Source organism: Spermophilus citellus (genome assembly GCF_964194105.1).
Source record: "Spermophilus citellus genome assembly, chromosome: 2".
NCBI lineage: Eukaryota > Metazoa > Chordata > Mammalia > Rodentia > Sciuridae > Spermophilus > Spermophilus citellus.
In genome coordinates, this window is record NC_138183.1 from 156,385,828 (window position 1) to 156,413,287 (window position 27,460).

The following is a 27,460-nucleotide window of genomic DNA, read 5'->3' on the forward strand; positions in this document are numbered from 1 at the left end:
ATTGGGTTTAAGGCTGGCCATTTGGAGACCTCTAAGTGGCAATGTATTGAGCCTTTCTTGAGATGCAAATCACCCATGGCATGTGACTTTGAGACTTTATTCAAAATGTAGGCAACTGAAAAGTCTATTCTACATCTTATAAATGCAGATGAGATGAGGATAATGACTTGCTTGGGAAAATACATCAATCAATGGTAGAATGGAAAATAAACTCCAGCTTCTTTCAGTTTCCTGTTAAAGGCTAGTGCCTGCAATCCAACATTTTCCTGACCAATTTTCTAACTGTGCTAACCCTGGTTAATACAAAACACTTCCTGACCAGAAGCCTGTGAAACCATTTCCAAATTTCTTCTCATCCCATGTGTATCTAACCCACATCAGTTTCCTTCTTACAGTGCTTTCCCTGGAGCTGGTCTCAGAGGCCCAGAGGGGTAACATATGAATATTTTAATAGGGATCTTGGGACATACCTTAACTACTAATGGTGAAATTTTCAGGCCCATAGATAGGATGGTAGAGAAGACAGCACCAAATCACACAGAATTCTAACTGCATTAAATTGGTTAATCCCTGAGTTGTTTGTGGTTGCTTTTTTTTAAACAATATTTTTCACATAATAAAAGCTTTGATTTGAAATGCTGATTGGTTTATGTTCCCTTATTTTTATCATACACATAACTACATATCTTCTATATATAATCACAATAAATATTTTCAACCTTAGATAATTTGTCACAGATCTAAATGAGAAAAGGTTGTGCTAAAGATTGAATTAGTTTTATTTTTATTTCTCATTATTTTCACCTTCAGTGCAGATGGATAAAAACAGTAGCATTTTGCCTGGTGCGATGGTGCGTGCCTGGAATCCCAACAGCTCAGGAGTGAGGCAGAGGATCAATGTGAGTTCAAAGCCAGCCTCAGCAATTTAGTGAGGCCCTAAACAACTCAGGAAGACCCTGTCTCTAAATAAAATATAAAAAGTGCTGTGGTGTGGCTCAGTGGTAATGTACCCCTGGCTTCAATCCCCAGTACCTGCCTCCTCCCCTCTCGTCAAAAAAAGTAGCAGTTTTAGGTGAAAAGTGTCTCCTTCCTCAGACTTTTTGTCTGAAAGTAGATTCTCACCAGAATGCTTATCACATTCACTCCTGGGGATAAAATGCTGTTGAACACTTGTGATTCATCAGTCCCACCCACTTGTTCATTAAAACAAAACAAAACCAAAAAAAAAAAAAAGAACAACAACAAAAACTTTTGTGTCCTTTAAAAGGATAGTTGAGAAGACAGAATATTTTCTTAACAAATCTTTAGTTGCATAATCAAACGCTGTTGAAAAAAATGTCCTCAGCACCTGGGAACATGGAATTAATGGGATAAGGATGTTGGGGAAAGCCACCAGCAGGAGCAGGTGAGCCATCTGGCAACAAAGACCCTGATGGGACCTAAACATAAGCACAAACGAAGTTTGTCTTGGTAGGTCTTTTTTTTTTTTTTTTTCCCTTCTGCTTCTGTGTTAGTTTTTTCTTTGTACTTGTGGATGGTCTAGATAGCCTATCCTGTAAAGCAGCCGGCTGGGGAGAAAAAAGTTGGCCTGCCATGACATCAAAACCTGGGTTTGAGTCCTCATGCAGCTAATAATTGTCATGAACATGTTGCTTAAATCCTGAATCTCAATTTCCTCATTGACAACACAAATGCAGTAATAGCTGCTTTCTTTGCATGAAAAAAATTTCAAGATATGTTACATAAGATGACCAAGATTCACAAAAGTGATTTGAACACTCTTAAACCCTACACAACTAAGTCTGTTTTGGGGAAATGTACAGGGACAAGCTGTTAGAAAACCGGAAGCAAGCCAGATCTGTGGCACAAGCCTATAATCTCAGCAGCTCAGGAGGCTTAGACAGGAGGATCTTGAGCCAGTCTCAGCAATTTATTGAGACCTGAAGCAACTCAGTGAGACCTTGCTTCTAAATAAAATATCAAAAAGGACTGGGGATTTTGCTCAGCAGTTAAGCACTTCTGGGCTCAATCCCTAGTACCAGAAAACAAACAGAGCAAATTACTGCTGCAGTCAAATGGTGCTGAGCTTTTGTTCCCAGGCCACATGCTTGGCTTCCTATGATCCTGAGAATAGAGATGAGCATATCCTTTATTGTGGCCTACAGGGCACCACAAGGTCTGGCTCCTTCCTACATCACTAGTCTCACCCTATACTTTTTTTTCTCTTCATCGAGAACTGCTCTCCACTATTTTACCTTTTAAAATTACCTCTTCCTGGGCTGGGGTTGTGGCTCAGTGGTAGAACGCTGGCCTAGCATGTGTGAGGCACTGGGTTTGATCCTCAGCACCACATATAAAAAAAAATAAAGGTCCATGGGCAATTAAAAAAAATTACCTCTTCCTTAGGGAGCTTGCTCATGATTCCCTGACTAAGTCTGGTTCCTCCAATCACATGATCTGATAGAACCATATACCTTTTGAACTTTGTGAAATTTGTTAACAGTTATAATTTACACTTATTTGAGTGATTTTACATTAATATCTGCCTCCCCTGATTGCCCAAATGAGGAGCAGAAATTCATTTTGTCTTATTTACTATTTCATTCTTGGTTTCCAATATAGTTCCTGGTACATGGTAGATTCTGAATACACATTTATTAAATGAGAGAATAAATGATCAGATGGGTGAGTGATAGTCCCTTCTTGTAGACACTGTAGGGACAGAAGGAGATTTGAATCTCGTTCTTCATTGAAACTTGGCCCAAAGAGCTTTGTCACCATTGAGAAGGGGTAGCTGAAAAAAACAGGCATTGAAAGCAGTTTTCTGACTTACCTGGGAAGGCCAGAATAATCCTTGATGCAGACTTGCCTTTGTCCTGAGAGGTGTATTTATCTGGGATATCTGGATTTTTAAGAAAAAATTTATCTATTTATTTATTTTTGGTACCAGGCATTGAATCCAGGGGTGCTGAGCCACATTACTAGCCCTTTATATTTTTTATTTAGATACAGGGTCTTGCTAAGTTGATGAGGCTGGCTTTGAACTTGTGATCCTCCTGCCTTAGCCTCTGGAGTTGCTGGGATTACTGGTGTTTGCCACCATGCCTGGCTCTGGATTTGTATATGTCAAGTGGATGCATACAAATGAACATACTAAAGGAAAAAAAAACCTTTCCGGAGAAAATATGAATCCCAGAGAAACCTGCTCTGGGTAGAAAGTTAAAAATTGCTGAATATAAAGTTGTTCTTCTGCAGACTCTATTTCCTCAGGGAAAAAGGGTGGTACTTTTCTAAGGAGGATACTGACGTGGGCTACTTAGGCAAATTTGTTTGTGTGTGTACTCCTTCTTGAGTAGTGGCTATCTCATGATGCTGAAGCTATTTTATTGAGAGGCAAGAGACATCATGACGCTTCAGTTCCCGCTGGGGAAGGGAAGTTTCCTACTTCTGTATGGAATCCAGTGTGTGCCTGAACTTAGAGAAATGACCTATTTGGAGACTCTGGGAACCATCACCCTTAACTAAATTGTTGGCAGGGTCAATGGTGACTCTTCTTCATCTGAATATGGGAGTGGGAGTGGGAGTGGGGTAGTGAGGGGAGCAGGGTGGATATACAGGGTGATTGCAGTAGACAGGTTTAGGAGCACCAGGAGGCTCCTCCTGTAGGACCTGCAGAAATACTCCAAGAGGCCCCAGAGTTTGGCAGTCAGGAAAGAGCCCATCTGTGCAAGTGGGAAAGAACAAGAACCGGGATTATTGTTAGGAAAGGGACTTCATTTATAGCCACAGCTTGGGTAGGTCTGTTAACACTGAGTTAAATTTTAAGGGGTTTATAAAGTGATTTTGCACATGTTAAATATATTTTCAAGAAGCTGATAAATGTGTGATAATACATATCCACATTGGCTAGGAATGGGCACAGTCACCCTCTGGTAAACAGTTTGTCCCAATGTACGCAAGACTTTTCTCATTTTAACAGTGGAATTACAAAGTCCTAGGAAAATCAGAAGGATTGGTCACCCTGTCTCTCACTTACTCTGATTATTACCTTCAAGAGAGGATAACAGCAGAGCACTCATATGGCTTCACAATGTAGCAGAAACCAGGATCCTTCCAAGAGGCATAGCCGCCTCTTAAATATCCATTGTATCTTGTGAAACTGGAAGCATTCAAACCCACAGCCAGAAAGCAGAAGGCCCAACAGTCCCAGCCCAGGGGAGGCTACCATCTCCCCTCTAGGATATTAAGAATCTATAAGACAGCAACAGTCTATTGTGAATATCCCTTTTAAACTGTGCCCTAAGAAAGATTTTTATCCTAAGGTGCTATATGGGTCAAAAATTCATTTTTCTTTGCCAAAGCACTTTTGTCATCTTTTCAAGCTATATACAAGTGCCTCTTCACACTAGGTTTTTCTGTGATGGATGTAACTTTGTAATATTTTTTTTTTAGTAATAAAAAGATCAAACATATAATTAATGAATTTGAAAGCATAGTTTTTGGTACCATGGATTGAAGCCTGGGGCACTTTATCATTGAGCCACATCCCCAGCCCTTTTTGAGATAGGATCTCTCTAAATTGTTGAGAGCCTGGTTAAGTTGCTGAAGCTGGCCTCAAAGTTGTAATCCTCCTGCTTCAGGATCCCAAATTGCTGGGATAACAGGCATGTGCCATTGTGCTCTGTTGAAAGCACTTTCATATAAATAAACTCTCAAAATGAAATAAACATGTTTGTTAGACACTGTACCTTTAATTTTTCATTCTGAAATGAAGATCACTGTATCACCAAGATAATCAAGTTCTCGACAGATGGGATGGCAACCTTCCCCCAAAAGTAGGTGAGCAAAAAAGAAGTGATAAAGGATAAGGAAGAGAAGGGTTTCTACTGACATTTCTTTATTGCAGAGATTCCTTGGCAGACGCCAGTCCTAGATGAGCAGGTTCATAGGTCTTGGGGTGAGGTGGAAGGAGCCATCAAATTCCTCTGGTTGAGTGCAGGATGTTGGGGCTGTGTGATGGGCCATCCACGGAGAAGGCACATCTTCTTTTCCCAGGCACACGGAGAAGATGAGGATTAGTCCACCAAGAGCCAGGAAAATACCAGCAGTCCAGCCCAGGTAGAGGGCATCTCCCAACTCCCACCGTGGTACAATCTCAGGGATACTGTCATCCCAGAAGTCTCGGATTGTGGCATAGGCCACCCAGGAGACTGGAAAGAGGGTAGTGGCTGAAGCTGATGCTTCCAAGGATCCTCCCAAGAGGCATAGCCGCCTCTTAAATATCCAATGTATCCTGTGAAACTGGAAGCATTCAGATCCACAGCCAGAAAGCAGAAGGCCCAACAGTCCCAGCCCATGGGAGGCTACCATGAGGATGCGGGATACCTGGAGCTCTTGGGGCAGAGACAAGAAGGACTCAAAGCCTTTGCACACCGTGCCAACTTCCTCCTGATTCACACAGGCCTCCCAAAGCCCCATAATCCAGGTCTCCATTTCGTTCAATTCCAGATTGAGAGTCTTCCACTGGGGCAGGATTGTGGTGACACAGGAGCAGACCCAGCCAAGGAAAGAGAGAAGCAGTCCCCCAAGCTGGACTCTCCCTCGGAAACTCCAGGCCATAGTTGTTTCCCCTCCAGAGGCAGAGGAGTATGAGTGCCTCGGGAACTCCTTGGCAGGGACTATTTTTAGGAGACTGGGGTGGAAAGTCTTGCACATTTGTAGAGGGTTCCTGTATTAGTTTTCTAGGCAGCAGCTGAGGCAGGTGTCAGGAACTTGGCAATGTTTGGGTTTAGTGGGTGTGTCCCAGATAGGATGTAGGTGTGGATTTTGGCGGAGGGTCTCATGAAAGGTAAAAAGCCATATGCCAAGCCATCAATAGTTCATAAACTTAAAATCACTCCCCATCTCTGAGATCTCAAGAAAAATGTTCTGGGGATATACATTGATTTAATCTTTTTTGGAAGGCAATAGGACTTCATGTTTTATAGATTTAAATATGTGCAAACTTTGATCCAGCACCCTATCTCTAGGAATTTATCTAGTTTTTTTGGTGAACATATACAAATAATTATGAAATGTCTGTTGAAAGGTTGTTAGTAATGGTAAATTTTAATACCAGGCAGTCATTTTAAAGTGATGCTATAAGAGATTTTAATGACATGAAAAGGATTTTTAATGTTGTTGTTGTTTTTCTTTATTTTACACATTTTAATTAAATGGATATTTTGTGATTAAGAAAACTTGTAACATAGGTTTCTGTAGTGCTAACAATTGCTTTTTATAATTGGCTTGGTCTCTCAGCACCAGCAACTCCATGGAAGTCCATCTGGTGGCATCACTGTGTTTGTTTGTTTTTTTTTGTTTTGTTTTTATTTTAAAAATATTTTTTCATTTGTTCTTTTTAGTTATATATGACTGCAGAATGTATTTTGACATATCATCCATTCATGTTGTTAACTGAGGAAAACAGATGACCAATAGTATATAATCATACAGAATGCAATTTCATTTTTATATAAAGGGTATATGTAAGACACATGATATGTATGTGTGTGTTTATCAGATAAAAAGTTAACCCTGCTTATATTGATAGTAGGATTATGGATAGCTTTTTATTTATTTGTGCTTTTCTATGTATTATTTAATGAATTTATCATTTAATTTTTTTTGTACCAGTGATCGAACCCAGGGGCACTTAACCACTGAGTCACATTCCCAGCTCTTCTTATCTATTTATTTATTTATTTTTGACTGGTGATTGAACTCAGGAACTCTTGACCACTGAGCCATTATGCCGGACTCATTTAATATTTTTGTAAACAGAAAGCCCACAAATATTGTCATTTAAAAAAATTAGAATTTTCCCAGTTCAAGTTACCTACCTAGACACACCTGAAGGGAAGTGCTTCCTTCCCAGGGGGCTGCAGCTGCAGCTGCTCCTGCTAGGAAGGCTGCTATAAACAGATGGTAATCATACTAGCTTCCATTCTTGCTTGTTGTTGCTGCCAAGTAGCAGGATTGAAGAGGAAAGGAAATAATATGCATTTACTCAGTATGACTAAATGCCAGACTTTGGTCTGGATGCTTTATCTGTATTTCATTTTCACACTGCCACCATATAGCCTCATTAGATAACTGCAAGTTCTGGTTAGCAGGCAACAGATACCACACCTGAAGCAGAGGGCTTGGACTTCGGAAGTTTCATGTTCTTGTCCCCAGCTGCAGGGGTGATTTTTCTGCCCTTCCCCTGCCTACCGGTGAAACAGCATGTTGGTCTTAGTCTTTATGGCAAAACAGAAGAAAACCAGGATTTATTTTACTGAAGTCACAAATGTCTGACCAATTGTGTTCCCCTCATGGTTTAGCCTACTTCACACAATACACTAAATATGGAGTGAAAGCACAGGTGTGGGCAGCCAGCAGAGTGAAAGCACCTCCTGAGAAAGGAAGGTTTTGACTTTTCCTAACTGAGGTCTTGAGGTAGTCTGGTATGCCAGTGATTGTCAATGGCACAGGGGAGGGAGGCAAGCAGCAGCATCTGGAATGCTCTTTTTTATGTTTTCATAAAATTTAAAACATGCAAAAGTAGAAAAATGGATGAATCCCATATCTCACCCAGCCTCAAAAATTATCTGCTCTTAACAGTTTTGTTTCATCCACATTCACACTCTTCCCCACCAAAGAATTGTATGTGCATGGTGCTAGGGATTGAACCCAGGTTCTCATGTATGCTCTGCAAGCACTTTACTACTAAGCTATATCTCCAGCCCCCAAAGTGACTATTTTGAAATACATAGTATGTCTTTTCAAATTGTAGCCTCCTTCTGTTGTTTTTTTAATAACATGTGCAAACTTGGAAATGTTCTCTGCTTGTACTATTCATGGCAAGAGTTGTTTGATACTTTCCTTCCATAATACAGATATGCCTCGTATGTGTGAACCATGATAGATTGGGAGGAATCCTAACATTGCTCCTGATTTTTCTGCCGTTTTCTGATGATCTGTGAAAATTTGTGAATAGGGAGACCTATAAACCCACGATAAATGTGAACTAGTAAGAAGTCAGTGTGTTAGATCTTCGCCACTGTGACAAATACATGAGGAAACAACTTAGATGAGGAAAGATTTTGGCTCATCATTTCAGGCCATGATTGGCTGGCTCCATTGCTTTGGCCTGAGGTGAGGCAGAATTTCATGGTAAAAGGATGTGGTGGAGAAAAGCTATTCAGTAGTGGCACCCAGGAAGGAGATAGAGAGAGAGGGAGAGAACAGGGACAAGATACAGTCCATGGGGGCATGCCCAAGGAGTTACTCTTTTACTAGGTCCCACCTCTTACACTTTCCATGACTTCTCAATAGTCCATTCAGCTATCAATGGATTAACCTACTGATGAGGCCAGAGCCCCATTGATCCAGTTATTTCCAAAAGTCCCACTTCTAAACTTTGCTGCACTGGGGACCAAGACTTGAACACATGAATCTTTGGGGGACACTTTGTATCCCAAACCATAACAGTAAGGTGACAGAAAACAAAACCCCATTCATTTATTATTATTTTTATTTATTCAAGCATTCATTTATTCCTGCATACACTGATTGTGCATACCAATCCTTATCCATTCTGTGTGCTTTTTGTTCTTCCTCTGGCTCTTGCTTCTTTTCTTTGGACTCTGAGAAAGTCTTCACCTTTAAGTGGTCTTTATACCTAAGGAGAGGCATGAACTTATGCTGTTGTTTGTAGGTCTATATTGATTGGTCTCCTGAAAGAAGATCAGAGAACCTCAACTGCAAAGTAGCACTTATTTGGATTCTCAAAGCTTCCTCCTTACTGTAAAATTCCCTGATTCATCCAGACTGGGTACTCTTCCTTCAATATTTCCTCTGCCTTTTGCACCTTGCTAAGGGGTAGTAAGACTGAACCTAATTTTGTATATTATTTTATATTCTTTTTCTTAAGGAGTCCTCCCCCTCCCTGCAACTGTATAAGATTTAGGTTCCAGTAAATCTGGATCCATCTCTTCATATACCTTCAAAACAGTAAATATCATATTTTCCTCTGATTATTTATTCATGGTTTTTGGATTTCCAGACCTAGCATTGTGTTTGCCACATAGTAACTGCTCAATAAATATGCAATACAAGTTTTCAGAAATTTTATCTGTAGGTCTTTCTATGTCATTGGGCATTTATTATTAGTGACATTAAGAATTCAAAGTAAGGCCAGGCCTGGTGGAGCACACCTGTAATCCCAGCAGCTCAGGAGGCTGAGGCAGGAGGATTTATAGTTCAAATCCAGCTTCAGCAACAGCAAAGCGCTAAGCAATCCAGTGAAACCCTGTCTCTAAATAAAATACAAAATAGGGCTAGGGATGTGGCTCCGTGGCCGAAAGCCTGAGTTCAATTCCCAGTACCGAAAAAAAAAAAAAGAAAAGAAAAAAAAGAATTCAAATTAAGGCATACAAGTCTACTAAAAGGAAGTTGATTGGCCCATCCCAAGATATTACATCTGTCCTTCAGCAACTTTTCTTAATCCAGGTTTCCTTTCCTTTGCATACAGGACAGAAATTTGCCCTTGCTTCACTAGGATAAGCAGATTGTCCCACAGACACATAAAATTGGCAGGAATCATAGAGTCAATGCCTACTTGAGGTTAGCTCTCCTAAGATATCTTTTTTTTTTTCCAAGAAGGATAACATTTTAATCCAACAGTACATGTTTATTGTTGAAAACATGAAAAGAGAATAAACACTATAAGCCCACCACCCAGAGAAATAATGTACTGCTATATATATATATATATATATATATATATATATATATATATATAATTTTTTTATAACTTTATTTATTTATTTATTTATTTATTTATTTATTTATTTATTTATTTATTTATTTATTTATATGTGGTGCTGAGGATCAAACCCAGGGCCTTGCACATGCGAGGCGAGCACTCTACCGCTGAGCCATAACCCCAGCCTCTCCATCCAGAGGTGGTCTGCCAATGAACTCTATCCCGGCACTTTTTATTTTTTTGAGACAGGGTCTCACTAAGTGTTTGCCCAGGTTGGCCTCAAATTTGGGATCCTCTTTTCTCAGTCTCCCCACTTGCTGGAATTACAGGCATGCTTCACTGCCACCGCGCCCGTCTTCAATATTTTTTTAAAAAGAACTCATTTACACACATAGTATAATGTGAAAGAACATCCTCCAGTATGCAATAATCAATACTAAACTTCCAGTCTGAAACTTAATTTTCAAAAGCTTTTAATAAAATTGATTTGTAATCTCTGATAGAAAATGTTAACTACCAGCTATGGCGTATGCATGCCATATTTCCAGAGACTGGGGAGGGTAAGGCAGGTTTGAGGCCAGTCTCGGCAACTTAGCAAGACCATTCCAAAAAAAAAAAAAAATGGCCAGGCGTGTGGCTCAGCAGTGAAGCGCCCCTGGGTTCAATCTCCATCACTACCAAAACAAAAAACAAAACACAGTAAAGTATCTTGTTCTAGTGCACAAAGACTGAGGTTATTTATACCTAAGCAATTACAATTCTGTAATGTGTCACACAAATGCAATATAATGCGCATAGATATAATATAAACTACAAATGCCGAGGACAATTGCAAAATATCCTTTTATTTATAATGAGGCGACTCCACTTCCACGCACCGCTCCAGGGGGCACTGAAAGGGAATATCTGACGAGAAGGATCAAGATGGGCTCCTGGGATTTTCCAACTAGATTATTTCACCTCTAAACGTTGTGAAGTTGAGGAAGGTTCACTTGACTGGTTTAGATTAAAAAAAAAAAAAATTCATTTCGTCAAGGAAAAAAGCGGCGGGAAGCGACCAAACGTTTGAATGCAGCTAAGGAGGAAACCACGTCAGCTCAGTTTTCCAATTCCGGAACGCCGCGGAAGCCCCGCCCGGGGCGACGCGGGGCCTGCTGGGAGCTGTAGTGTAGACCGCGCTGGCGCGCCGCGCCCGGGGCCCCGCCAGACTGCGTTTCCCGGCAGGCCACGCGCGGAGGCTGCCGGCGGGACTGGAGTGCCGCGGTGGCTGTGAGAAAGTGACCCGTCGGCGTAGGTTCCCGTGTTAGCGATGGCTTCCTTCGTGACGGAGGTTTTGGCTCATTCGGGGAGCCTGGAGAAGGAGGATCTCGGCACCCGGATCAGCCGCCTGACCCGGAGGGTGGAGGAGATCAAGGTGAGTGAGGGCTGGCGCCTTCTGACCCGAAAGGGGCGCCGGGTGGATGTTTAGGGACTCTCTAGGAGCCGGAAAGACAGCCGGTGTCTCAGAAGTGGGGCCAACCGGGGAGGTCCGGGTGGGGGAGTTGCGTGGGAGGAGAGGCGTGTGGGCTGGGGAGAGCGCTCCGACGGGAGTCCAGGGGCGGCCCGGCGTAGAGGAGGACTGGGACTGCGGGAGGGAGGGGTGGTGTTTGGCGAGGGTCAGGGAGTGGTTAGGCTGGGGACGGGTGCACCCGGGGGAAGGAGCTGGGGAAAGACCAGCACAGCGGGAGGTGGAGCTGGAAGCGCTGAGAGGGAGCGTCTGAGATGTACAGAGGACCAGACCAGTCACCCATCTGTGAGTGTTCCATCTCCTCCACCCAGTCTTCCATTTGTGGGTGGAAATAATAGCTTTGGGAGGATTGCGTCGTCCTCCTCCCTGAAATTTCTTTTTGAACTCTGAATATGTTTTTAAAACTATTCTTCATCCCCAAGTACTTGAGGCCGTGCTGAAGGTTATGCCATTATTATACATGGACCTGCCGCTCCTGGCCACACAGTTTCATTTTGTACTGATATTACCTTGCCAGTATTGGCCCACATCTTCAGTGACTTTCATTAAAACTTTTATGTACCTGCTTAAGTCTAGACTAAGGGAACAAGTTCGGCACACACCACAAAGTCAAAAGATAGATCGCTTCTTAACGACTCTTGATCATACAAAAGTGGTTTCTGAAATTTTAAGTATACCTATCACTGACATTTCCATTACATGATTTTAGGGGTTTTCACCACTGTTTAATGTTATGGAAAGGGCCTATTTAAGCTACCTTATGACACTCAAGACTCCTACCTTTCTAGACCTAAGCTACATTTCCTTTGACTAGTTTCCTTTATCATCTTAAATCTTAAACCAATTGAAATTAATTTTTATGGTCCATTCAGGTCCAATTTGTTTTTTCTAGTTCCCAGATTTTGCTCATATTATTTACGTCTATCTTTCTGCCATTTTTCAATGTATTTCTACCCATTTTTCATTTTCCATCTCAAATTAATCTCCTGCATTAAAAATAACCTCATTTTATCCCAGAGGTGATTTTTCTCATTTGTTTTTCTGGAGGATTTTGTGACTATTACGTTTCAGTCTTTTTTTTTTTTTTTTTTTTGGTTACTGCAGTGTATAGAATCTTTCCTAGCAAAAAGGAATTTGTTAAAAGCATATTTATTTTTGTATTGTCCAAAGCATTAAATAATTCAATGCAGGGTAGATTGTTTATAAAGATAATCTCAATTAAAGGAGATAATGAAGCTCATTATTTTGGGTTTTGAGAGTAGGCCTTAAAATTTCATAGGCTAGAAGATAAAAATAGATTGAGGTATACATATAATTGATTTCATTTATCCATTTACTTTTCTATTAGATATCTGATTAAAATTGGTGGATACAGTCTGATATATTCAATATGAGAACTTCTGGCTTCACCTTTCTTTTTTCCAGCATTTGTACAATTTTGGGGCACTGTTGATGTTTGGTAATGTATGGGCCACTTAAAGGTGGGAGAAATGTGTTTTTAAAAGAAGCTCATTAGCTTGGAGGGAAGGTGAGTGCTGTGAGTTAACTGTTAAGAAAAATCCCACATGCAAGATGACTCTTAGAAAATGAGCTATGTATTGTTAGCAGAGTTAGTTCCCTACTCAACTCACTGTTTATGATTTTTTTTAATATTATAGGGTGAGGTATGCAATATGATCAGCAAGAAGTACAGTGAATTTCTGCCTAGTATGCAGAGTGCACAGGACCTTGTTACCCAGGTGGATAAACTATCTGATGATATTGACCTGCTGAAATCCAGAATAGAGAGTGAGGTAAGAATAGTTTGTTTTTAGCAATTTTGGGGGGACCCTGGGGATTGAACTCAGGGATGCTTAACCACTGAGCCACATTCCCAGCTCTGTTTTGTATTTTATTTATAGACAGAGTCTCAGTGAGTTGCTTAGTGCCTCGCTGTTGCTGAGGCTAGCTGAGGCTAGTTTTAAGCGCGAGATTCTCCTGCCTCAGCCGCTGGTGAGGCTGGAGGAATCACAAGCATGAACCACTGTGCCTATGTTTTATCAATTTTTAAAAATTTTTGCAGTATTGGGGATTGAACTCTGGGCCTTGCACGTGCTAGGCAGGTGCTCTACCATTGAACCATATATCTCTACTTTCCTAGAATAGTTTTGTATTTTTTGGGTAGGTTTATAAGGAGGCAGTTCCGCTTCCTGATTTCTAAGACAACTTAGTTCCACACAACTTTTCTTCCTTCCTACCATCCCTCTCTTCTTGCCCCCTTCCTTTCTTCCATCCTTCCTTCCTGTACTGGGGATTGAACCCAGGTATGTTTTACTATTGAGTTACATAGCCAGCCCTTTTTATTGCTTATTTTGAGGAGGGGTCTCACTAAGTTGCTTAGGACCTCACTCAGTTGCTGAGGCTGGCCTTGAACTTGTGATCCTCCTATGTCAGCCTCCTGAGTCAGTAGGAATACAGGTGTGTGTCACAAGCTTTTCAAGACATCACTTTCCTTATTGGTAAATGGAAGTTAAACCAAATGATTATAGGCGAATTGAAACATTTTGTAAAATAATAAACTTTTTTTTTTTTGTACTGGGAGTTGAATACAGGTGTGCTTAACCACTAAGCCATATCCACAGCCCTATCTGTCATCTATTTATTTATTTATTTTTCAAGGGAGCCATCTTATTTTATTGATTCCCCCCGCCCCCCACCAATTTCTAAACTCTTCAGGTAATTGAGCTCTCGGGTTCATGGCTCTGGAACATGCTGTGAACATTGTATTAACTCCCATGATGAACCTGATTTTTTTTAAATTTTTTTTTAGTTGTCATTGGACGTTTAATTTATTTACTTATGTGGTGCTGAGAATTGAACCCAGTGCCTCACACATGGTAGGTAAGCACTCTATCACTGAGCCACAACCCCAGCCCCAGTGAACCTGATTTTTACTATTTTGCTCTCGTTGAAATGTTACCCTCTGTACCCCTGTCCCCTGTTGCTAGTAATTCTCTTCTGTGGTTGAATTCTACTGTAGAGATGTTACGGTTTCAGACGTCTTAGTCCATAGACAGCCAGCTCCATACTTTGGGGCCCAAGGTGAGGTAGAACATCAAGGTAGAAGGGTGCGGCAAAGGAAGGAAGCTCAGGACATGACAATCAGAAAGTAGAGAGAACTTATTATTTATTTTGAGACAGTGTCTCACAAATTGCTTTGGGCCTTGCTAAGTTGCTGAGGTTGGCCTCTAGCTTGTGGTCTCCTGCTTTAGTCTCCCAAGCTGCTGGGATTACAGGTGTGCGCCACCACAGCCAGCACATGCATCTTTTTTTTTTTTTTTTTTTTGTAGTTGTTATAAATGGACAGAATGCCTTTATTTTATTTGTTTATTTTTATGTGGTGCTGAGGATTGAACCCAGAGCCTCACTCATGTTAGGGAAGCCCTCTTCCCTGAGCTACAGCCCAGCCCCACATGTGTGTTTTATTTTTAATTTTTTTTTTTTTTAAAGAGGGGGGCGGTGGGGAGAGAGAATTTTAATATTTATTTTTTTAATTTTCGGCGGACACAACATCTTTGTTTGTATGTGGTGCTGAGGATCGAACCCGGGCCGCACGCATGCCAGGCGAGCGTGCTACCGCTTGAGCCTCATCCCCAGCCCACATGTGTGTTTTAATGGCCAGCATTCTCTTAGATTTGTATCTGGCCTCAACACTTTGAAGCTTCAGCACAATCTTCCTTGTCTTTGGCTGTCTCTTGGAAAGTTGGTTTGGTTTGCCTACCATAGTCACTGTACTTGCTGCCATCAAGCTACTTTCCTTGAGCAAACAGGATCTGTGCCCTTCTTGTACAGTATCAATTTGTGGGCCTAGTGCTTAAAATAATTCTTATGTAGAGTCTGGCAGATTTTAGAAATGTTTACCATGTTTGCTGGGGTCCTGTCATCATTCTAGTAAGCAGGAGTAAATAAACAGGCCAATTTGGAAACAAATATTTGCTTTAACAACGAATTCCTCTATTATGTATGATTATAATGCATCAATAAAAATAATAATTATAAAACTTTTTAAAGTATACTTTTTAAAGTATTTATTTGCTCATATATTAGCTCACCAGGATTTTTTTCCCTGCAGTTTTCTTTTAGAAACAATAAGCATTATAGCTGGGTACAGTGTTGCACACCTGTAATCACATTAGCTCTGGAGGCTGAGGCAGAAGGATTGCAATTCAAAGCCAGCCTTAACAACTTAAGAGTTCCTAAGGAACTTAGCGAGACCCTGTCTCAAATAGAAATTAAAAAGGCTGGGAATGTGGCTTAGTGTTTAAGTGCCCCTGGGTTCAATCCCAGTACCTAAATAAATTAATAAGTAAAATACCATTTGGAAGAAAACATGCTGATACTAGATATTTAAACAAAATCTAACCTTAAGTGTCTGTATAAAATTATTTCTCAGGGATCTTGATACCAAAATCATGATGTTGAGGTATTTTCTAAGTCTTTACCATCAAGAAGAAACAGGACACTGTTCCCTGTGTGATAGTTATTAAAGAACAAATGTTTTCTTCTAAAGTTCTATGTAGAACTTGACTCACAAATGAGAAAACTGTTGGTTACATAGAAAGTCTGTTAGAAGCCCTAACAATCACTCATGATCATTTTAATCATCCTAATTAGTGTTTTTAATAAAAATAAATCAGGGCACAGTGGCTGACACCCGTAATCCCTGTGACTCAGGAGGCCTAGTCAGGAGGATTGCAGTTTGAAGCTAACCTTTGCCACTTAGTGAGAACCTGTCTTAAAATAATATAAAAAAGTGGTAAAGCACCCCTGGATTCAATCACCAGCACTGCTCACCCCAGATCTGTTACTTTACAACCATGGCACATTTGAAAGAATATTCCCAGAGTGTATTTGTACTTCATTGATTATTTGTTCAGTGAGTCAGTAATGCAATGTTAGACCATGCTGTTAGAAGTGAAGTATCTTAGTCAGGCATGGTGGTGAACATCTGTAATCCCAGTGACGTGGAAGACTAAGGCAGTAAGATTACAAGTTTGAGGCCAGTCTCAGTATCTTAGATCTTGTCCCAAAAAGGGTTGAGGATGTAACTGCCCAGCAGTTCAACTGACCCACTCAACCCCTAATACCAAAAAGAGAAAAAAGATGGAGTGACTAAAAGAAGACATTAATGGGGGGCTCTGTGTACCTTTTGTGGGCAGATTATAGCTGGTGAAATGTGTTAATTTCTGATTGTTGTAGTTTGAAAGATGGTTGGTCTGGATGAGAAGGTTCTGAACACTACCATTGAAGAACAATGAAAGAAGCAAGAAACTGAAGATAGTAAGCCTTAGGAAGAGACATTTTCAATATTTAACTCCCATCATATGGGAAAAAGATATTTAGGGCTTAAGAAGGGGAATTAAATTTAGTAAGTAAATGTTGCAAAGAAAAATTGTTCAGATATTTGGCATAATTATCAAGTACCTGCAAGATGTAAGATACTGTGATCATTGCTAATGAGATTGTTTTTATTTCAAAGATAAGTCTCAGATATAGATGAGTAAAATAGTGTAATGCAGTAGTAAATAGGAGTAATCTAGTTAGAGGAGATGTAGCCAAGAATGGCTTCCCGCCCGAAATAGTCTCCAAACCAAGGCCTGAATATTAGGTGGTTAGGCCACAAGGGAAGGCATAAGGAATAACATTGCAGAGGTATGGAGGTAATGAAGAATTGTCACTTTTGAGGACTGCAAATATTCCATATGACTGATGTTTATGAACTGCATTGGAAGGGATGTGAGAAGAGATTAGAAAGGTAAGCAAGTACTTTGTATTAGGTTAGTAGTATGGATGGCATTGTCAAAGCCATGGAGGAATTTAAGAAGGGAATAACATTTGATTTGAATTTTAGGAGTCCCATTCAGCATGCAGTTTGAAGAAAGTACTTGAGGGAAATGAGATTGGGAAATGGGAAAGCAGAGTGTTAGATGCTGTTAAAATAATTCAGGAAAAATGGTTTGTTGATCTAAAGTCATTAGTAAGGGAGATGAGAAAAATGGACAAATCTTGGTAACGTTTAAGATTTAGGATCTTTGGGATATATTGATATGGCAAGTGAAAGCAAGGTTCAGGGGTTAAGAATAATTGGGGAACTAGCTCATTGATATACCATTCACTGAAATAGAGAATATAGAGAAAGAGTAGGTGTTTTGAAGATTTGGGATATTTAAATTTAAGGTACCTGAAGGATGTCCAGATGGACTTGCACAGTTAGTTTGTATTAAGATGAAGGCTAGAGTATTATAAAAAAATGAAAGAAAGAAAAAAAGACTTTGAAATGCAATGACTCAAGATACATTAAAAAAATTATATTAGTTTAGCTTAGCAAACTTATTCTACAGCCTAAGGTCTGGCTACCCTAGTATAGTCTATGCCAACATAGATAATTTTTTATTTTATTTTGAGAGAGATTCTCTCTAGTTTGCTCAGGCTAAATTCAAACTTGTAATCAGCTTGCCTTAATCTCCTGAGCTTCTGGGGTTATAGGTGTGCAATATCGTCCCCAAGATTAAAAAAGAAAAAAAAAGAAATCTTTCTAATAGTTAAAACTCTTCAGTTACAGATATCACTTTGGCAACTGGGAATACCTTACTAGTAATTTAAGTGGATGAAATCTGCTGAAAGATAACTGTTTAAGAATAGAAAATCTCATGAGGAAGTTGTGTTGATAGGGTACTTTACCACTGAACTTTATCCTCACTATTTGTATTTTTTATTTTTGAGACAAAGTCTCACTGTGTTGGTTAGGACTTTGCTAAGTTGCTGAGGCTGATCTTGAACTTGCAGTCCTCCTGCCTCAGCCTCCCTAGTTGCTGGGATTATAGGCATGCACCACTGGGATCATGTGGGATGGGTATTCTTACACAGGATAAAGGTTTGGACTAAGTGGACCTCTAAGTTCTCTTTCAATACCTTCTGTGATTTTACTGCAATTGAGACTAGTATTTAAATTTCAACATGAATTATATTGACCTACTAGCTTATTGATTAGCTGTAAAGGTTTTATTTCTTAGGTATGGTATAGCTTAAAAGTTTGTGTTTTAAGCTAGAGAGATTATTTTTATTTTTAAAAATAATTTGCTAATATTATTGATTACAAAATGACTTCTTCCTTGAATGACATCTGCCACTAAAAGTACTTATTTTGTATGTATGAATTAGGTCCGTCGTGATCTTCATGTATCGACTGCTGAATTTTCAGACTTGAAACAACAGTTGGAAAGAGACTCAGTAGTCCTGAGTTTGCTTAAACAGCTACAAGAGGTTGGTAAACTCAGCTCAAATGTTAATGTTTTGATGGTGAGAAAGTAATTTTTTTCCAGTTCTCATTGTTCAGTGCATATTTCCTGACCAAGATTTTTTTTCGTATTTTATTTTATGGGTTCAGTTGGGATTGAACCTGGAAGTGCTTTACCACTGAGCTACATCCCTAGTTCTTTTTACTTTTTGAGACAGGGTCTTACTAAGTTGCCACAGCCGCCCTCAATCTCATGATCCTCCTGTCTCAGTCTCCCAAGTCCCTGGGATTCTAGGCAAGCACCTTTGTGCCCTGCTTTTTTCATATTTTTAAAAAACAGACTTGAAATACTAGGGGGTATACAATAAAATACTTCATAACTTGGACTTCTCTTTTCAGTTTTCTACTGCTATTGAAGAATATAATTGTGCATTAACAGAGAAGAAATATGTCACTGCTGCTCAGCACCTGGAAGAGGTACTAAAAGCTTTCTGTAAAACATAACCAATTAGTGCTATCCTTGTTCTTAGTATACGTTGTGTTCTGTGTATTCTTTATTATTATACAAATATACTCTTAATTTCTCTGAGTCCAGGTGGAGTATTTAACAATGCTTCCATTTCACAACGAGGCACAGAAATGTTTGAAGTTATTTAAATCCAGAAAATGCTTTGATTTAAAAATATTGAAATCTCTCAGCATGGAGCTCACAATACAGAAACAGAACATACTTTATCACCTTGGAGAAGAGTGGCAGAAGTTGATTGTATGGAAGTTCCCATCATCAAAAGGTGCTTCTGACCTCAGGTGGACTGCTTTGCTTAATCTGCCAGAACCAGTTTGAACTCTGAATATATTCTGAATATTTTGTATTGGAAGATGAAGTTTCAGTTATTAGTCCCCCAAGTCTATGTTGAAACCTTATAATAAACAAGGAGTTCCTGAAGTGCCCTCAGTTTACTTTCCTTCCACTTTTCTTTCCCCTTCTGTAGGAAAGTGAGGATGGATGATTAGTGGTTAAGGTCTACATGGTAAGAGTGGGATGGAGAAGGAGGTAGTAGTTTGAGACCATGCGAAGTTTCTTAGAGCCTCATAGAATGTACCTAATTCAACAGAACTAATCCCAGCAATTGTCTTGGATGGAAAGCTTAAGGAAACCATTTAGCCATTCTCTCTTGCTGAGGAAAGAAGGCAGGAGGGGCAGAGCAAGAGGGACTATGGGTAGAAGATGGGTTTGGCTCAGTTCTTTTTCAGTTCTTGGGGGAAATATGAGTATTTTGAAGGAAGTAATTTTGGAAAACAATTTTGGATTCTGCTTACAAGTAGGCTGAAGAGAAGATGGCAGGTGTGTTGGGCTTTTTGTCACAATATTACAACTTGTTTGGCAGGTGTATCTTTTTTTAGTTGTAGATGGAAACAATAACTTTGTTTTATAATTTTTTTGTAGTTATAGATGGACAGCATACCTTTATTTTATTTATTTTTATGTGGTGCTGAGGATCAAACCCAGTGCCTCACATGTGTGAGCCAAGTGCTTTGCCCCTGAGCTACAATCCTAGCCCAATAACTTTGTTTTATTTATTTATTTTTATGTGGTGCTGAGGATCAAACCCATTGCTTCACAGGTGCAAGGCAAGTGCTTTGCCACTGAGCTACAACCCCAGCCCAGGCAGATATATCTCTTGTTAAAAAAAGCACACAGAAGCCAGGTGCAGTGGCTCACACCTGTAATCCCAGTGGCTTGGGAGGCTGAGGCAGGAGGATCATGAATTCAAAGCCAGCCACAGCAAAAGTGAAGTGCTAAGCAACTCAATGAGACCCTGTCTCTAAATAAAATACAAAATAGGACTGGGGATGTCGTTCAGTGCTCAAGTGCCCCTGAGTTCAAGCCCTGGTACCAAAATAAAAGAACATAGAAAAGGAGGTCTATAGAACTAGGAACTCATTTTTTTGTTCTTTGCTTTCAGTTTGTCATTCAGTATATATTTAGTAAGCATTTCTTTTAGGCAGTCATCTTTTACAATTAATTTGTTTCTCTGGACATACCAAAAAAACCATTTCCTGTTTTAAAGTGATGCCAGTGACATGCATGTCATAATTAATATTTGGTTGTATTAAAATATATTGTAATGAAACTACATGCTTAGAAATCTCAGTGGAAGATAGGCTCTGAGGAGTAGAAAGGAGATCGTGTATTGCTCAAGCAGCTGATATTTTTTTCCCTTTATTCTTAGATACCAGCAGTTTAGAATCTTGCCTGCAAACAGAACTTCATTTGTGTACTGAACAATCCCAGAAAGAGGAGAAGACCCTTATGCCATCCATGAGTTCTGTCTTGTTGGCATTTCCTATCCTTGGAGAACTACACACTAAGCTTAAATCATTCGGTAAAGCACATGGTTTGTTTCATTCATATTAAAGGCACAGGAGGCCTAGTGTTAAAAAGGATGACAAGATTATAAAGTATATTCTGGAGAATATTTATGACAGTGTTTTGCCTCATGATTCATTTAAAGGCAAAAAAGGGCTTGTATCTTTTCTTTTTTCCTTTAGAAAAAACATAGTTTCTATTTACTTATTTTGTTTTTTAAAATCAGAAAATTTCAGTGGGAATACTTGTAGTGCACAAAGTCATAGTATATGTATTTTGGTTTTGAGAATGAACTATATAGATAATAGATTTTTTTTTTTTGCATGTTTACTCTTTAGAAGTTTCCTTATGATTTTTGGTGAATATTCATATGATTTTTAGGTCAGATGCTGCTGAAGTATATCCTTAGGCCTTTGGCATCTTGCCCATCCCTTTATGCAGTGATAGAAAGCCAGCCTAATATAGTTATTGTTCGTTTCGAATCTCTCGTGACTGACTTGGAACATCCATCACCATCCGAAGTTTTTGAAAAGATCCGACTCGTGCTAGAAGTGCTTCAGAAACAGCTTCTAGGTGTGTATCCCCAAAATAGTGCTTTTATACTTTGGAAAAACAAATATTGTTTTATAAAGTAAATATTATGTTATTTTAAAGTTGAAATGCCTGTAATGTGAATGAAGGGAGGATCAGAAGTAAGTGATGCCAAAGGAACAAAGTAATTACCTTCTTATTTCTTGCCTACTTTGCATTTCTTCCCTGCTCTATATTGACAAGTCTTGTCATCAGTGGTACCACCAGATTCTGTATTTGTAATTTAGTTAAATGCCAGGATCTAATTTTCTTACTGAACTTCTAGTAACATTACATTTTGAGAATCTATTTATATATAAATTGGAAAATTTGCATATACTTTATTTATCTATAATGTGATATCGGTAGCAAAACAAGTACATTGCCATTTTGTATTTTAGATTATTTGAGTGTTTGGCAAGCATTCCTTTTCTTTTAAGAAAATATTGAAGATAATAGTGCAATAAATCTTTCTAAATCTCTTGCAAACTTAACTAATGAGCATTAAAGAGTATAGGATCCATTATATTTTCTGTTTTCTGTTTCTTTCGACATTTCCTTAAACCAGGGATAACTTATAATCTTTGCATACTTATAAACTGAATGATTTTAACAGCTATATTTGTTACATGGTTCATATAGTCTGTTTCAGAATAAAACTTCCAACACAAATATTTATCATGCAGTGGAATGAAATAATAAGGAAATCATCAGTATCTTGTTTTAAGATTCCAGTAAATCTGGATTTTTTTTTAACCCAACATGGCACTGGAACACTGTTGTGATAGAAACTAATTTTTTCATGTCTAACTGAAATTTTTCTTTGACAAATGTGAAAGATTTAAAAAATATATGCCATAAGATTGATGTTGGCTGTGAATTGACAGCATTTCTCTGTATATTTGGAAGTCCTTTTAGACAAAGTATATCTATAAAGTATCATCTAAAGCTAAAGAAAAGTATTTGCATTTTTTCACAAATTGAATCAGTTGATCTTTGATATTGTTAGAAAGATCTTATGTTTTATGGGCAATATTTTATGCTGGCTTAATTAAAAATCTTTCATGCTGGGCACGGTGGCGCACGCCTGAGGCAGGAGGATCACGATTTCAAAGCCAGCCTCAACAAAAGTGAGGTACTAAGCAACTCAGTGGGATCTGTCTCTAAATAAAATACAAAATGGGGCTGGGGATGTAGCCCAGTGGTTGAGTGCCCCCAACTTCAATCCCTGGTATTCCCCCCCCCAAAAAAATCTTAGGTTTTATTTGGAGGTGCTGGGGATTGAATCCAGGGCCTTGTGCATGTGAGACAAGCACTTTTATCAATTGAGCTATATCCCTAGCCCCTCTTTCACGTGTTTGAAAATATATTTTCCTCATGATTAATGAAGAAAACTTAAATAATAGTTTCTTTTGTCATTTCTTCATCTGAAAATTATTTTCATTTGGCATAAGAATCCAAGTCGTTTTGTAACAGGCCAAAGTTAAAAAGTTTAGATCTTGGTAAAAATCACATTTTTTTGTTGATCCTTATGATTTTAAATGACTAATTTTGCTGAAAATGTTCCTTAAGATTGTTCACTTTAAGCCAAGCATGAGGGTGTACAGCTCTAATCGTAGTGGGTTGGGGGCTGAGGCAAGAGGATCACAAGTTTAAGGCCAGCCTAAGCAACTTAGTGGAAAAGTAAAAAGGGCTGGGGCTGGGGCCTGGGATGTGGCTCAAGCGGTAGCGCACTCGCCTGGCATGCGTGCGGCCTGGGTTCGATCCTCAGCACCACATACAAAGATGTTGTGTCCGCTGAAAACTAAAAAATAAATATTAAAAAATTCTCTCTCTCACACTCTCTCTTTAAAAAAAAAAAAAAAGGGCTGGGGATGTAGCTGAGTGGTAAAGTGCTCCCAGGTTCAAGCCCCAGTACTTAAAAAAAAAAAAAAGGTTACAGACTATTCCATTACTACAAGGCTCCCTGTTCCATTTGAAAACTTGAATTTAAATTAATTAAAAGTTTTTTAAAAAAATTAGTTCCTCAGTAATATTAGCCATATTTCAAGTGCTCAGTAGCAAATTGTGACTGGTTATTAGTGTATTGGACAGTATAGGCCTAAACTTTAGATATAACAAAGTATTGAAGGTAATATGGTCATCTTCTAAGATTTTTATTTCTTAAGGTCTTTCTTGACAAGTCAGAACTAGATCCAAAATACCTGGTCCCATTTATTGTTCCTCTGCCTTTTGTACTGGCTCAACAGCCAATATTCTTAAGTATTATTTATTATTTTTCGGTTCTGGGGATTGGATTCAGAGGTACTTAACCACTGAGCCATATCCCCAGTCCTTTTTATTTTTCATTTTGAGACAGGGTCTTGCTAAGTTGCTTAGGGCCTCACTAAGTTGCTGAGGCTGGTCTCAAACTTGCAATCTTCCTGCCTCAGCCTCTTGAGTTGCTAGGATTGTAGATGTGCACCACCACACCTGGCAATTAATAGGATATTTTAAATATAACATTTTCAAAATGTGTTGGATAACACTACCATGAGATAATTATAGAGGAGGCATTGAAATATGTTTAGTAGACTAGATATAACTTTAAAGTATTTGTTGATAATTTATTTAAGATAAACAGATCCTATGCAGAGATGAAAAAGTATGTTTATTCATTAGTAAAGTGGGATTTTACTCTAGTTTTAATTTTTGAGTGCAGATCTTCTGTTTGTCGTATAATCAGATCAGTAGCTTAAAAGTAGGTGATTACAATGTAGATGGCTTGTACCTTTTTAAAGAGTATAAGCAGCGATTTAGTACACAAAATTCAGTTGAGTAGTGAAAATAAAAATCATAATTGTATGTCATGTATTGTACAACATAGTTGAGATGGCATAGAGTTATCTGGACTGTTTTCTTTCCCATCATCTTAAAATGAAAGATTTCTGGAAAACTAGGCAGCTTAAGAATATCTGAGGATTGTAAATGGTTTCTCATTTAAAACCTTTGTTTTTTGAATTTAGATTTGCCTCTTGACACTGACTTAGAAATTGAAAAACCATCTATGATCATATTGGCTGAGATGCTTGGTGATGTAATCTGGGAAGATTTGTCTGAGTGTCTCATCAAAAACTGCTTGGTTTATTCTATTCCAACAAATAGCAGCAAGCTACAGCAATATGAAGAAGTAAAGAGCAGAGATATTATAGAAGGTTTTGGGACACAATTGATTGCTGTTGGCTTTGTTTTTATTTTCAGATCTTTTGTTCTTTGGTTATATCTTGAAAAAAATTATAAATACAGAGTAGAAACAAATTTTCTGTAACTCCATTTCTTTTCTGACTTCTTGCCTCTTTGAGGAAGTATGTTTTCTTATTTAAATGTATTTTTAAAGTTTTTTTTTTTAATACTTGTATCAATTATAGTAGGCTTTGTGTGACACTTGTTGGCTTGTTTTTAGTATTTCCCTGAATTAAAAAAGGTATATTTATTATAAAGATTTTTGCACCTTTACCAGAGTCAAGTTTCTGTTGAAGATATTCTTCCTAATAGATTTAAGACTGGAAAACTATATATTTTTAAACGTGGTGACTGATGGTTTGCTTTAAGACCTAAATGACCATTTGGTTCTTACTTTTTCTGTGTGTTGGGTTTGAAATTTTAACATTGAAATGGAATATTTGTACAGTTGACTCTTTGTGTCTGTGGTTTCTGCATCCATGGATTCAACCAACTACAGATCGAAAATGTTTGGAAGAAATTTTGATTGCTACTGAATATGTACAAACTTTTCTTCTTGTTATTATTCCCTAAATACAGTATAGCAGTTATTTACATAGCATTTATATTGTATTGTTGTAAGTAATCTAGAGATGACTTAAAGTATACAGGAGGATGTGTGTGGGTTATATGCAAATACTGTTCCCTTTTTATATATGGGACTTTAATGTCAACAGAATTTAGTATCTGATAAGGGTCCTGGAACCAATCTCCCACACATACTGAGGGATGACTACATATAATTCTTTTCTTTTTCTTATGCTTTCTTCTTCCAGATCATACAATCCACTGAAGAATTTGAAAATGCCCTAAAGGAGATGAGATTTTTAAAAGGAGATACTACTGATTTGCTGAAATATGCTCGTAATATCAATTCTCATTTTGCTAACAAAAAGTGCCAGGATGTGATTGTGGCAGCTAGAAACCTAATGACATCTGAAATCCACAACACTGTGAAGGTACCAGGGTTGTACTACATTATATTTAGGAATCAGCTCATTTTTGAGACATGTGTGGTAATCTTTTGAGTGTGAGTTTTATTCTCTTTAAAGTAGTTCTGATATCTACTTCTTCATCAGGAATTGTGAGGTCTAGAAAGATAATGCATTTGAAAGTGTTGTATAAACCGAAAAAGCCTACATAAATGTAATGGATTAGTTTTGTTGAAATTAGTAGATTATTATTTCAGGGTTAAGTTCACAGCTTTGTGACATATATACTTAGACTTTATTATGTTCAGAGGTTGTATCCTGTTGTGAAAATGATGACTTTATCTCTTAAAGTAATAGGGGGGACTAGTTTTGAAGATAAGAAGTAAAACAGTTAAAACATTAGAATAAGCCTGGTATGTGTGAGGTACTGCGTTCAATTCTCAGCACCACATATAAATAAGTAAGTAAATAAATAAATAAAATAAAGGCCCATTAACAACTTAAAAAAAACCGTATATATATAAAAATTAAAAATTTATATTTTTTATATAAATATAAAACATTAGGGTTTAAGTAATTAATTGCAAGGGCAGTGGACTAATTTATTTACATTAAGAGTAATTTATTCCTTTGGCCTTAGATACTTCTATGCATTTTTTGTTTGTTTTTATATAAAATATTATTTGTTAAATGCAAGTTATTACTTGATTTAAGACAGACTGAGGCAATTCCTTAATAAAAGATTCTCGGCCATTTTTCTGCTGAAGGGGACTGGGTTTGTTATTAATCCCTTCTTTGCCATGCTTCATTTTCTGGTACCCTGTTCTCATGTTTGTTTCAATGAACTATTTAATTAGCCATATGAAGTCCACAGATGTTAACACATTTTCAGGTAATTTTGTTATGAGAGCTGAAAACTATTCAGTGCTAGTAACTGTACTGTGGGTTTCTTTTAAAATAAATAGTACCTGATTATGTCATTCTTACCAAAATTCAGCGGCTTTCCATCTAATTTAGAAAAAGACCCACTTACTTTCCAGTGGCCTACAAGGCCTTATGTGATCCATGTCTTCTCTGACTCCATCGCTCTCTTTTTTTTTTTTTTGGTATGGGGTATTGAACTCAGGGGCACTCCACACTGAGCCACATCCCCAGCCCTTTTTTCCATTTTATTTAGAGACAGATTCTCACTGAGTTGCTTAGCACTGTGCTTTTGCTGGAGCTGTCTTTGAACTTGCTATCCTCCTGCCTCAGCTTCCCAAGGATTGCAGGTGTGTGCCACCACACCTGGTTAACTCCATCTGTTATGCATTTTTCTTTCACTGTTCCAGACACTTGGATTCATAGAGATGCTTGAATGTGCCAGGTCTCTACTTGGTAGCAGAATTTTTGAATTTCCTGTTCCCTCTGCTTGTAACATTTTTATTGGAGATACCCACATGACTTTTCTATTTTTTTTGGGGGGTATAGCGGGGGTACCAGAGATTGAACTCAGGGGCACTTAACCTCTGAACCACATCCCCAGCTCTATTTTGTATTTTATTTAGAGACAGGGTCTCATGGTGTGGCATAGCGCCTACTGTTGCGGAGGCTGGCTTTGACTCTTGATCCTCCTGCTTCAGCCTCCTGAGCTGCTGGGATTACAGGAGTGTACCATCGTTTCTGTTATGACTTTTCTATTAAAGTCCTTCCTGACCCCACTATTTTTTTTGAGGGGGAGCTACTGAGTATTAAACCCCAGGGCCTTGTGCAT

General features: G+C 38.6%; 2 protein-coding genes across 2 annotated transcripts in view; one reads left to right on the plus strand and one right to left on the minus strand.

Annotated features, from left to right (window-relative positions):
• Nucleotides 1-4,929: 4,929 nt before the first annotated feature.
• On the minus strand, nucleotides 4,930-5,619 carry LOC308642588 (putative claudin-25; the record flags this gene model as incomplete). The annotated part of the gene is made up of 1 exon (XM_081281711.1): nucleotides 4,930-5,619. One exon carries the CDS (start codon nucleotides 5,617-5,619, stop codon nucleotides 4,930-4,932), a length of 690 nt encoding a protein of 229 aa, XP_081137837.1.
• Nucleotides 5,620-11,024: 5,405 nt separating this feature from the next.
• The window catches only part of LOC308642889 (centromere/kinetochore protein zw10 homolog), a 332,905-nt gene continuing 316,469 nt past the window's right edge, over nucleotides 11,025-27,460 (plus strand). Inside the window, exons 1-9 of the mRNA XM_081282270.1 lie at nucleotides 11,025-11,204; nucleotides 12,956-13,090; nucleotides 18,498-18,599; nucleotides 18,973-19,050; nucleotides 19,205-19,364; nucleotides 20,808-20,960; nucleotides 21,326-21,517; nucleotides 24,520-24,683; nucleotides 25,552-25,734. Of these exons, the coding sequence (XP_081138396.1) occupies nucleotides 11,100-11,204; nucleotides 12,956-13,090; nucleotides 18,498-18,599; nucleotides 18,973-19,050; nucleotides 19,205-19,364; nucleotides 20,808-20,960; nucleotides 21,326-21,517; nucleotides 24,520-24,683; nucleotides 25,552-25,734 (1,272 nt within the window). The 5' untranslated portion in view covers nucleotides 11,025-11,099. The remainder of the gene's footprint in view (nucleotides 11,205-12,955; nucleotides 13,091-18,497; nucleotides 18,600-18,972; nucleotides 19,051-19,204; nucleotides 19,365-20,807; nucleotides 20,961-21,325; nucleotides 21,518-24,519; nucleotides 24,684-25,551; nucleotides 25,735-27,460) is intronic.